Consider the following 13434-nt stretch of genomic DNA (forward strand, 5'->3'; position numbering starts at 1 on the left):
TGTTCAAAAGCCAAGCTCCGGTGCATAACTACCGCCATCTTGTTTTCAATTGATCCAGATTTAAAAAAAATAGCAGCCCGCAAAAAATACTCCCTACGCTATGTATACTAAGTACACTATGTACCCTACGCCCTACACTATGTATACTAAGTACACTATGTACCCTACGCCCTACACTATGTATACTAAGTACACTATGTACTCTACGCCCTACACTATGTATACTAAGTACACTATGTACCCTACGCCCTACACTATGTATACTAAGTACACTATGTACCCTACGCCCTACACTATGTATACTAAGTACACTATGTACCCTACGCCCTACACTATGTATACTAAGTACACTACTCCCTACACTATGTATACTAAGTACACTATGTACCCTACGCCCTACACTATGTATACTAAGTACACTATGTACCCTACGCCCTACACTATGTATACTAAGTACACTATGTACCCTACGCCCTACACTATGTATACTAAGTACACTATGTACCCTACGCCCTACACTATGTATACTAAGTACACTACTCCCTACACTATGTATACTAAGTACACTATGTACCCTACGCCCTACACTATGTATACTAAGTACACTACTCCCTACACTATGTATACTAAGTACACTACTCCCTACACTATGTATACTAAGTACACTATGTACCCTACGCCCTACACTATGTATACTAAGTACACTATGTACCCTACGCCCTACACTATGTATACTAAGTACACTACTCCCTACACTATGTATACTAAGTACACTATGTACCCTACGCCCTACACTATGTATACTAAGTACACTATGTACCCTACGCCCTACACTATGTATACTAAGTACACTATGTACCCTACGCCCTACACTATGTATACTAAGTACACTATGTACCCTACGCCCTACACTATGTATACTAAGTACACTACTCCCTACACTATGTATACTAAGTACACTATGTACCCTACGCCCTACACTATGTATACTAAGTACACTATGTACCCTACGCCCTACACTATGTATACTAAGTACACTATGTACCCTACGCCCTACACTATGTATACTAAGTACACTATGTACCCTACGCCCTACACTATGTATACTAAGTACACTACTCCCTACACTATGTATACTAAGTACACTACTCCCTACACTATGTATACTAAGTACACTATGTACCCTACGCCCTACACTATGTATACTAAGTACACTACGCCCTACACTATGTATACTAAGTACACTACTCCCTACACTATGTATACTAAGTACACTACTCCCTACACTATGTATACTAAATACACTACTCCCTACACTATGTATACTAAGTACACTATGTACCCTACGCCCTACACTATGTATACTAAGTACACTATGTACCCTACGCCCTACACTATGTATACTAAGTACACTACTCCCTACACTATGTATACTAAGTACACTACTCCCTACACTATGTATACTAAGTACACTATGTACCCTACGCCCTACACTATGTATGTTAAGTACACTACGCCCCAGACTATTAATACTACTCCGTACACTATGTACGCAGTAGTAATGCTATAAATACATGTTTAAATTGGAGTGTTGGAGGATCTTGAATCTGGAGTAAAGATGGACGACCAAGAAGATAAACCTTTGTTTGGCTGAACCGTGCGGTGGACATGAGGCGCTCCTCTCACTACCTGTTCCTCCGTCCTCATCCCCTCGCCTTTACTGGGAAGAAAGCGTCCCAGTGAGAAGCGTTGACTGGGGCCTGTGGACCAGGACCAGCACGTTGTGTTTGGGAGACCGAACTCGTCACAGACGCGTTGGAAATGTATTCATCTGTCTTTTTTAGTTTCTTTCATTGTCGAGTGTCACAAGAAAACGTTCCCCTGCGTCTCCGACGAGGACGCCGGCTCTGTGTGTCATGTGACCTTAGTGTCATGTGACCTTAGTGTGTCATGTGACCTTGTGTGTCATGTGACCTTGTGTGCTGGATTGTAATAAAGCATTTAAAAGATGAGCTGTGAATGTGTGATGGACGCACAACGCTGCAGGATAGTATGTGGATGTCAGGTGATTGCATCACACAACACTGTGTGTGTGTGTGTGTGTGTGTGTGTGTGTGAGAGAGAGAGAGAGAGAGAGAGAGAGAGAGAGTGTGTGAGACGGAGAGAGCAGGCATGAAGATGAACAATATGTTTTTGCGCCGCCACAAGATGGAAGCTTTGTGTGTGTGTGTGTGTGTGTGTGTGTGTGTGTGTGTGTGTGTGTGTGTGTGTGTGTGTGTGTGTGTATGTGTGTGTGTGTGTGTGTGATGTTGCTATCAGAAAAAGAAAGACTGGTTGTCCCTGACGACGGTGCGCCGTGTTGCCTGGCAACAGTGCTAACAATGGCCCACCAGCAGTGTTCTAGAATGTGGGCGTGGCCTGAAGGAGAGCGGGTGAGACGTCATTCATTGATGTTTGTGTCATCAATCTGCAAATAAATCAGCTTTCATTGAATCAACTGCAGCTCAACAAACACATGAAGTTACTCATGTTGTTTCATCAGGAATGAGACTATATCACTAACTATATCACTAACTACATCACTAACTATATCACTAACTACATCACTAACTATATCACTAACTACATCACTAACTACATCACTCACTACATCACTCACTACATCACTAACTACAATAACTATATCACCAATTCCTCCGTCACTCTTCCTTTATCTCCTTCACTCTTCTTTTATCTCCTTCAGTCTTCTTTTATCTCCTTCACTCTTCCTTTATCTCCTTCACTCTTCTTTTATCTCCTTCAGTCTTCTTTTATCTCCTTCACTCTTCCTTTATCTCCTTCACTCTTCCTTTTCCTCCTTCACTCTTCCGTTATCTCTTCACTCTTCTTTTATCTCCTTCACTCTTCCTTTTCCACCTTTACTCTTCCTTTCTCTCCTTCACGCTTCTTTTATCTCCTTCACTCTTCTTTTATCTCCTTCACTCTTCCTTTTCCTCCTTCACTCTTCCTTTATCTCTTCACTCTTCTTTTATCTCCTTCACTCTTCCTTTATCTCATTCACTCTTCCTTTATCTCATTCACTCTTCCTTTATCTCCTTCACTCTTCCTTTTCCTCCTTCACTCTTCCTTTATCTCTTCACTCTTCTTTTATCTCCTTCACTCTTCCTTTTCCTCCTTTACTCTTCATTAATCTCGTTCACTCTTCCTTTATCTCGTTCACTCTTCCTTTATCTCTTCACTCTTCCTTTCTCTCCATCACTCTTCTTTTATCTCTTCATTCTTCTTTTATCTCCTTCACTCTTCCTTTTCCTCCTTCACTCTTACTTTATCTCTTCACTCTTCTTTTATCTCCTTCACTCTCCCTTGTCCTCCTTCACTCTTCTTTTATCTCCCTCAGTCTTCTTTTATCTCCTTCACTCTTCCTTTATCTCCTTCACTCTTCCTTTTCCTCCTTCACTCTTCCGTTATCTCTTCACTCTTCTTTTATCTCCTTCACTCTTCCTTTATCTCATTCATTCTTCCTTTATCTCCTTCACTCTTCTTTTATCTCCTTCACTCTTCCTTTTGCTCCTTTACTCTTCCTTTCTCTCCTTCACGCTTCTTTTATCTCCTTCACTCTTCTTTTATCTCCTTCACTCTTCCTTTTCCTCCTTCACTCTTCCTTTATCTCTTCACTCTTCTTTTATCTCCTTCACTCTTCCTTTATCTCATTCACTCTTCCTTTATCTCATTCACTCTTCCTTTATCTCCTTCACTCTTCCTTTTCCTCCTTCACTCTTCCTTTATCTCATTCACTCTTCCTTTATCTCCTTCACTCTTCCTTTTCCTCCTTCACTCTTCCTTTATCTTTTCACTCTTCTTTTATCTCCTTCACTCTTCCTTTTCCTCCTTTACTCTTCATTAATCTCGTTCACTCTTCCTTTAACTCCTTCACTCTTCCTTTATCTCTTCACTCTTCCTTTCTCTCCATCACTCTTCTTTTATCTCTCCATTCTTCCTTTATCTCCTTCACTCATTGTTTCTCTCCTTCACTCTTCCTTTATCTCCTTCACTCTTCCTTTATCTCCTTCACCCTTCCTTTTCCTCCTTCACTCATTGTTTCTCTCCTTCACTCTTCCTTTATCTCCTTCACTCTTCCTTTCTCTCCTTCACCCTTCCTTTTCCTCCTTCACTCTTTGTTTCTCTTCTTCACTCTTCCTTTATCTCGTTCACTCTTCCTTTCTTTCCTTCACTCTTCTTTTCCTCCTTCACGCTTCTTTTATCTCCTTCACTCTTCCTTTATCTCCTTCACTCTTCCTTTTGCTCCTTTACTCTTCCTTTCTCTCCTTCACGCTTCTTTTATCTCCTTCACTCTTCCTTTTCCTCCTTCACTCTTCCTTTATCTCTTCACTCTTCCTTTATCTCCTTCACTCTTCCTTTCTTTCCTTCACTCTTCTTTTCCTCCTTCACGCTTCTTTTATTTCCTTCACTCTTCTTTTATCTCCTTCACTCTTCCTTTTCCTCCTTCATGCTTCTTTTATCTCATTCACTCTTCCTTTCTCTCCTTCACCCTTCCTTTTCCTCCTTCACTCTTCCTTTATCTATTCACTCTTCCTTTATCTCATTCACTCTTCCTTTATCTCCTTCACTCTTCCTTTATCTCCTTCACCCTTCCTTTTCCTCCTTCACTCTTCCTTTCTCTCCTTCACTCTTCCTTTATCTCGTTCACTCTTCCTTTCTTTCCTTCACTCTTTTTTTCCACCTTCAAGCTTCTTTTATCTCCTTCACTCTTCCTTTTGCTCCTTTACTCTTCCTTTATCTCCTTCACTCTTCCTTTATCTGAAGAGATCCTTTATCTCCTTCACCCTTCCTTTTCCTCCTTCACTCTTCCTTTCTCTCCTTCACGCTTCTTTTATCTCATTCACTCTTCCTTTATCTCCTTCACTCTTCCTTTTCCTCCTTCACTCTTCCTTTTCCTCCTTCACTCTTCCTTTATCTCATTCACTCTTCCTTTCTTTCCTTCACTCTTCTTTTACTCCTTCAAGCTTCTTTTATTTCCTTCACGCTTCTTTTATTTCCTTCACTCTTCTTTTATCTCCTTCACTCTTCCTTTTCCTCCTTCACTCTTCCTTTATCTATTCACTCTTCCTTTATTTCCTTCACTCTTCCTTTATCTATTCACTCTTCCTTTTCCTCCTTCACTCTTCCTTTATCTATTCACTCTTCCTTTATTTCCTTCACTCTTCCTTTATCTCCTTCACCCTTCCTTTTCCTCCTTCACTCTTCCTTTATCTATTCACTCTTCCTTTATCTCCTTCACTCTTCCTTTATCTCCTTCACTCTTCCTTTCTCTCCTCCACTCTTCCTTTTCCTCTTTCACTCTTCGTTTCTCTCCTTCACTCTTCTTTTATCTCCTTCACCCTTCCTTTTCCTCCTTCACTCTTCCTTTATCTATTCACTCTTCCTTTATCTATTCACTCTTCCTTTATTTCCTTCACTCTTCCTTTATCTCCTTCACCCTTCCTTTTCCTCCTTCACTCTTCCTTTATCTATTCACTCTTCCTTTTCCTCCTTCACTCTTCCTTTATCTCTTCACTCTTCCTATATCTCGTTCACTCTTCCTTTCTTTCCTTCACTCTTCTTTTCCTCCTTCACGCTTCTTTTATTTCCTTCACTCTTCTTTTATCTCCTTCACTCTTCCTTTTCCTCCTTTATGCTTCTTTTATCTCATTCACTCTTCCTTTATCTCCTTCACTCTTCCTTTTCCTCCTTCACTCTTACTTTATCTCTTCACTCTTCTTTTATCTCCTTCACTCTTCCTTTTCCTCCTTCACTCTCCCTTGTCCTCCTTCACTCTTCTTTTATCTGCTTCCCTCATCCTTTTCCTCCTTCACTCTTCTTTTATCTGCTTCCCTCTTCCTTTTCCTCCTTCACCCTTCCTTTATCTCCTTCACTCTTCCTTTAACTCCTTCACTCTTCCTTTAGCTCCTTCACTCTACCTTTTCCTCCTTCACTCTTCCTTTATCTCTTCACTTCTTTTCCTCACTCTCCCTTTCTCTCCTTCACTCTTCTTTTATCTCCTTCACTCTTCCTTTATCTCCTTCACGCTTCCTTTTCCTCCTTCACTCTTCCTTTATCTCCTCACTCTTCTTTTATCTCCTTCACTCTTCCTTTTCCTCCTTCACTCTTCCTTTTCCTCCTTCACTCTTCCTTTTCCTCCTCACTCTTCTTTTATCTCCTTCACTCTTCCTTTTCCTCCTTCACCCTTCCTTTTTCCTCCTTCACTCTTCTTTTATCTCCTTCACTCTTTGTTTCTCTCCTTCACTCTTCCTTTATCTCCTTCACTCTTCCTTTAACTCCTTCACTCTTCCTTTAGCTCCTTCACTCTACCTTTTCCTCCTTCACTCTTCCTTTATCTCTTCACTTCTTTTCCTCACTCTCCCTTTCTCTCCTTCACTCTTCTTTTATCTCCTTCACTCTTCCTTTATCTCCTTCACGCTTCCTTTTCCTCCTTCACTCTTCCTTTATCTCCTCACTCTTCTTTTATCTCCTTCACTCTTCCTTTTCCTCCTTCACTCTTCCTTTTCCTCCTTCACTCTTCCTTTTCCTCCTCACTCTTCTTTTATCTCCTTCACTCTTCCTTTTCCTCCTTCACTCTTCCTTTTCCTCCTCACTCTTCTTTTATCTCCTTCACTCTTCCTTTTCCTCCTTCACTCTTCCTTTATCTCCTCACTCTTCTTTTATCTCCTTCACTCTTCCTTTTCCTCCTTCACTCTTCCTTTTCCTCCTTCACTCTTCCTTTTCCTCCTCACTCTTCTTTTATCTCCTTCACTCTTCCTTTATCTCTTCACTCTTCCTTTATCTCTTCACTCTTCCTTTATCTCTTCACTCTTCCTTTCCTCGTTTTTGCCGGCATCCCTTCTTACTTTGACAGCAGTCTGTGAGTGAGTGTGTGTGTGTGTGTCTGAGTGTGTGTATGTGAACGTGTGTGTGTGAGAGTGTGTATGTGAGAGTGTGTGTGTGTCTAACAGCCGTTTAATCGAACCCTGATAGGCTTAATTAGTGTCTCCGTCTCTCCCTTGAGACTCATTATCCCTCTTAGTTTTTCTTCTGAGGGCGAGAGAGAAAGAGGAAGCAGTGAGGAAGAAGTGAGGAAGAGGAAGCAGTGAGGAAGAGGAAGCAGTGAGGAAAAGGAAGAAGTGAGGAAGAGGAAGCAGTGAGGAAGAGGAAGAAGTGAGGAAGAGGAAGCAGAGCGTGAAGCACATGGAGGAAGAACTGAGAGAAGAAGGGGAACCAGGAAGGAGTGAAGAGGAAAAAGCAGCTGACGGCTCCACCTGGTGGTGAGAAACACAAACTGCAGCTTTGTTGTGGAATTCTATTAAAATAAAATAAGAAAAGATTATAAATATAAATAAAGTAACTGTAGAAGTAATTAAATACACATTCTGTTTTAATTACTTTGATCACATTCACTTGGTAAAAACGTAGATCTGTACATTATAAAGACTTTAAAGTAGAAACTGATGGTTTCTATGAATGTGTTTAACCCAAATTAATCCTTTATAAACCAACAGTAACTTGTTCATATCTATATATTAATTATATTCATTCAGAAAGGTTTTTAAACAAATGGAATGATGATTCTTTCCCTACTTAGCGATTCATCATTTAAATATAAAATATTCTCTATTATTGAAAGCGCTACTGCAGATTATTTTATCCGATTTCTTTTTTTTTTTAAGTCTTCTTTAAAAATCAGACTACGTTTGATTGACAGACAGGAGGCGGGGCTTATTAGACTCAGAAGTGGGCATTGATTTGTGTTTCCATCCCCGAAAATAAAAGAAACAAGTCACATGTGAAAATAATCATTTAAACTTTGTTCTTCAGGTACAAACAGAATCAAACGTCTTAAAGAACCCGAGGAGACGAGAAGCAATCATTTCAAATGTACACAATTTATCTTTCAACAAAAAGTAAAAATCAGCAGTTCTGAAGGTCTCAAAACGTTCAAATCGCTTTGTTTCAGAGAGGTGTGTGTGTGTGTGTGTGTGTGTGTGTGTGTGTGTCCGTCCTACGTGGCCGAGTGTGTGTGTGTGTTCCAGCGTTCCTCGACAGGCGACTGAGAGTCCGAGCGTCCGTCTGCGGAGGCGTTCGAGGTAAACCGGTTCTCTCCGGATTCGGGGGAAGACGCTGCGTGGTCGTCCGGCTGAAGCTCCCGCCGAGAGTTTTTGGGCCGAGCGTCGTCGGGGAACTGGGAGTCGGCTCCGGGGTCGAAGTGGTTGCGAAGTTTTGAGTGGGAGTCGAAGGAGGATAAGGCCAAGTGGTTCAAGGGTCGACCGCGAGGCGACCCGGACCCGCGGTCGACCGGCGGTTGTTCCCCGGCAGGGTGGAGGAGGTCGATGGGAGATCTGGGAGGAAGTAACTCGTCGCCGGGAGCCGCCGTCGGGTCAGAACGACCTCTAGAGCGCGAGATCCCGTCAACGGGCGAGGAGGGATCCCGAGACCTGAAGTCAACGGAGGAAACAAACGCAGGCGGTGACGAGTCGTAACGGTGGACTCCTGAGGAAACCCGCCCACGGCTGGAGGGGTGGAGGTCTGGTGCTACCAGGCAGGAACGAGTCCTGCCGGTCTCACCCCCGAGAGCCGGTTTCTCCTCGGACCGGCCGGTCTTGGCCGAATGAAAATCGACGGCGGATAAAGAATTCACGGGATGCGAGTCAACGGGCGAAGGAGGAGACATCTCTTCGGCTCCGTCACGGCTGGAATGTAAATGGAACGCTGAAGAATTTAACTCCAGATGTGAAAAGCAACCGGCACTTGTGGATCTGTTCCCCGAACCAGAAGAAGAACCGGCGCCCGCGGGAGGTTCGTGACTCGTGGAGTTGATGCCGTGGGCGTCGACGAGACGTCTCTTCAGCGCCGACCAGGGAGGCGTGTCTTCCGGACTGGCGTCAACCGGGTTCGACTCAAGGTCGACGCGAGAACGTCCACTACAGGTGGCGTGAGGCGAGTGCGGGTCCACGGGGGTCCGGTGCGGACTCCCGGCGCCTTTGTGCTTTAGCGGCGGCGGCGTGTTTCGGTTGTACGGCCTGCCGGGACTGGCCTGCTTCAGGAGAGGAGGGACTTCCTTGACCTCCTCTCTCGAGCTGGACTCCTTCAGGCACTCAAGAGCCGGCGACTCGAAGAAGCCCCGCTTCTGGTCTGAGTGGGCCTCGCACCGATCCCCCAGGCGCCCCACTCCGGGGTCGGGCGACCGGCTGGGGTCGAAGTTCACAGGCGGCGCTTTGCGTTTGGGCGTGGCGATTCCCTTCAGGTCGTCAAGGATGGACGCGAGGAGGCAGCTGTCGGAGGACGACGCCCCGATCGGAGCCGCGGAGGCCGCATCCTTCGCTCCCATTGGCCGAGAGCGTCTCGGGTTAGCGGCAGCGGCTCCCATTGGTCCTTCATCGTCTTCCTCTTCATCGTCCAGCAGCAAACCGCTGTCCTCTACGCTTTCCACGTCCACGTTGTCGTCGCTGTCCTCAACGGCGACGGGACACAGCGCCGCCGCCGATCGGCCCGCCGGCTCGACCTCCGACCCTTCGGACCCCCGGTCCAGGATGTCGACGGGAAGCTCGCCGATTTCCGCGCACAGGGCTCCGCCCACTCCGTCCGAGTGCACCGACGGGAGCGGCGGCAGGTCAGAGAAGTCCACGGTCTGCTGGCTGCTGATCGGACTGCTGCTGCTGGCGGCGCCGAGGCTGCTGTCGCTGTCCAGCGTGATGATGACCGGAGAGCTGAGGGGAGACGGAGACGTCTTTAAGCATTTAAGGAGACATCTTTAAGCGTTTAAGGAGACATACCTGCTGTGTGGAGTCCTGCGCTGTCGCTTCCGGCGGCGCTTGCGGGCCGGGGTCTGCGCGGCGTTCGGGGAGGCGACGCCCTCGTAGATGATCTCCACGCTGGGGCTCCGGTCCGCCCGGCGGCTCCTGCTGGAGGACGGACAGGAAGACGAGGACGATTACATCACAGGACACACGGGGCGACTCACCACCGCAGGAACAGGAAGCGCGTCCTCACCTCTCCCGCCGCCGCCTCCTCGCCTCCTTCTCCCGGCTGCTCGGCCTCCAGGTGGGGTCCCGGTCGTCGCTGTCCAGGTGGCGGCTCTTGTACTTCCTCTTCCCGCCGGGTTTCTCCCCGCTGCGACCGTCGGGGGAGAGCGAGGGCATCGCCGCCGCCGCCGGTGGGGAGGAGGACGAGGAAGAAGAGGAAGAAGAGCAACGGGAGGGCGAGGAGGCGGAGGAGGTGAGCGGGGACACCTGGGAGCAGTGGAACTCCCAGGTGGAGTCCGGCGAGCCGCCGCTGGAGTGGAACGGCGAGGACGAGTGCGAGCGGTGGCGCATCATGGCGGGGAAGATGGAGCGGTTCGGGTTGTACAGGGTGCCGCTCCTCTCCCGCCCTCGTCTCCTCTTCCTCCTCTTCTTCTCTCTCACCGTCTCGCCGCCGCCGGCAGACTTCCGCTTGCTCTCCGCGGGCGCCGCCGGGCTGAGCGCGCATACCGAGTTCCCGCTCCCTAGGGAGCTCGACCAGGAGCCGTCCTTCTCCTTCGGCTCGCCAGCGAAGGCGCCCGACGTGGAGGGAGGGATTGTGGGTAAGTACGAAAGGGGAGGGGTGGCGGGGGGGAGGGGCGGAAGCTCCTCAGTCGTCTTCATCTTCTTCTCCTCCTCCTCGCTGTCGGAGGAGAGCTGCACCAGCTCAGGGGTCCTTTCCGCGATCGGCTTCTTGTAGCCCACAATCAGACACTCCTCCTCCTCCTTGTCACCGCCTCCCTCCTCTTCATTGGCCGCCTCCCGAGGGGCGTGGCCGAACGCCGGCTCTGCGGTGGAGTAGGAGGGGCCTGGAGTCTCGTCGTCCCAGGTCGCCAGGCTGAGGCCGCTTCCCGCTTGGACGTCATCGCCGTCGCGAGCGCCGCACGCCGTCCTCTCCGTCGACCTTCCTCCCGCCGGCCCCTCCTCTTCCTCGCCCTCCGATATGGCGATGACGGAGCTGCCGTCGGAGGAGCTGCTCGTGCCGTCCAGCTCCACGGCGGCGTCCGGCGGCTCGTACGCCGCCTGCAGGTCGTAGCTCTCCAGGCTGAGCGGCGAGCGGGCGAAGCTCACCAGCTCGTGCAGGAAGTGGTCGGTGCGCGCCAGCAGGAACTGCCGCAGCTCTTCTTCTATGGTGGGTGTGTCCTCCAGGCCGTGGCGGGCGACCCGCGCCATGATGATGCGCTGGACGATGTCGACCAGCGAGGCGTGTGCGCCGTACAGAACCGTGAGCTCCCGCCGCAGCCAGGGGCGGAGCCTGTTGAGGTGGGTGGGGTTACGGCGGAAGCTCTCGGCGGTGATGTCGCGCTGCTGTGATGTCACGCCGCCGCCACCGGCGCGGACCCGTATGGCGTTACGGTAGAGAGCGCGCCGGAAAGCCACGGTCTCTCGCTCCCGCAGCCGCCGCACCGCGCCGCCTTCCCGCTGCAGCCGCCGCCGCGCCGCCAGTCGCGTCATCAGCCGCCGCGCCGCCCGGTCGTTGGGCGCCGCTGGCAGCGCTGCGCCACCGAGTCCTGTCAGCCCCTCGAATATCACGCCGCGCTCCGACGGGTCGGCACCGCCCCTCGCCCGGCGCTCCCCCGGCTCCTCCCCCTCCTCCTCCTCGGTGTCCTCGTGGCGAGGGAGAGGCGGCAGCGCGAGAGGCGGGGCGTCCAGGTACCACTCCCACACCCCGGCCCGCCGGCCGCCCCGCCGCCGCCTCCGGGTCGTCGCCTCCTCGCCGTCGCCGCGGTGCCTCCTGAGCATCAGCCTCATCTGGTGGTCGCTCCTTGCCGCCGACGCCATGGCCGCCACCATGGCCACGGTGGCGGCCACGCTGCTGTTGGCGGGCGGCGGCCGCAGCGTGTACTCCTTGAAGTCGTCCTCGGCGCGCACCGAGTGCAGGATGGAGGCGAAGGGCTGCTTGCAGAGCGGACACTCGGCCTTGTTGTGCGACCACTCCTGGATGCAGGGGAAGCAGAAGCGGTGCAGGCAGCGGTCCAGGTAGGCCAGGTTGTTGAAGCGGTCCAGGCAGATCGGGCACTTGGAGTCGGGCGACGCCTCCTCGGCCGCCGCCATGGCCGCCCGCGCCGAGGAGGAAGAGGGAGGAGGAGACCAGGAGGCCGTGGCGGCGGCCGGCGTGGCGGGTGCTGCTGCCGCGGCGGCAGCGGCGTTGGCGTTGGCGGTCTTCTTCCTCTTGCCGCTCCCTCGGCGTCGCACCTTCTGCTCCTCTTCCTCCTCCTCCTCCTCCTCTGGCTGGTCACCTACAGCAGCAGCTGTGTTGTCACGGCGACGCACTCGCAGCTTCATCCTCATGGGCGCCATCGCCTGAAGAGACAGGAAGTCAGTTAGTCACAGCTGGTTGTAACGACAGTAATAACCAGGTTTATAACAAAGCTAATAGGATGCTAAGCTAGTGAGCGTGAGTTATCTTCCCAAACACACAAAGACACACACATATACAAAGATACAAACATACAGACACATACAAAGACACACACACACACACACACACACACACACACACACACACACACACACACACATGCGAAGACACAACGATACAAAGACACACACACAAAGACTGGAAGCTACCAGATGAGCATGTTAAGTATGTTAGCATTGAGCTAACCGGCAGCTTTAACGTTATTTTAACCTCCCCCACGCACGCACACACGCACACGCACACACACACACACACACACACGCGCACACACGCGCACACACGCACACACAAGTAGGGACCCCTACCCTCCAGGTCCCCGTGAGGGGTGGAGGAACAGAAGCTTCCCTGTCAGCCTGTCAGCTCGTTAGCTTGTTAGCCTGTTAGCTCGTTAGCTTGCTAGCTTCCCTGTCAGCTTGTCAGCCTGTCAGCTTGCTAGCCTGTTAGCTCGCTAGCATGCTAGCTTGCTAGCTTCCCTACCCGAGCAGCCGCAGAAGAGGTCGCCTCCTCCGGCCGCTGCGCGAGCTTCTTATCTGGGGTCTTCCTCCTCCTGCGGGCAGAGTTCCGCAGCGTGAGCGGCATCCGGGTCTCGGGCCACCGGGAGCCGCCGCGCGGACCCGTTTAACTGGAACCTCCCGGGAGGAACGGGGACATCTGTGTCCGTGTTGTCACCAGACCCGAAGCCTCACGAGCCGGAAAGAGAAAGGTGCCGCGGTGCATTGTGGGACGCAGAACGTTGGATTTCCTTATTTTCGCCGAAGATCGTCTAAAAGCAAGAGGGATTTACACATGTTCCTATTGTAATCCTAATAAATCATGATTATGAGTATTGTTACGTAGAAATAGTATTGTTTTGTACTAACAAATAATTCATGTGGAAGAAGTACTACAGTATATAAACACTACACGTAGTCAAAATGTAAAATAATTCATAATAACATAATTTATGAGATGATTACTAATCTG

General features: G+C 49.8%; 1 protein-coding gene across 1 annotated transcript; it reads right to left on the reverse strand.

The window, feature by feature from the left end:
* Nucleotides 1–7838: 7838 nt before the first annotated feature.
* On the reverse strand, nt 7839–13050 carry LOC306734539 (uncharacterized protein; the record flags this gene model as incomplete). Its single annotated transcript, XM_079215896.1, has 4 exons — nt 7839–9758; nt 9825–9953; nt 10042–12353; nt 12949–13050. The coding sequence occupies 4 exons, from the start codon at nt 13048–13050 to the stop codon at nt 8054–8056; spliced, it is 4248 nt and encodes a 1415-aa protein (XP_079072022.1). The 3' UTR covers nt 7839–8053.
* Between the last annotated feature and the right edge of the window lie 384 nt (nt 13051–13434).

Source organism: Taurulus bubalis (assembly GCF_910589615.1).
Source record: "Taurulus bubalis genome assembly, chromosome: 3".
Classification (NCBI taxonomy): Eukaryota; Metazoa; Chordata; class Actinopteri; order Perciformes; family Cottidae; genus Taurulus; species Taurulus bubalis.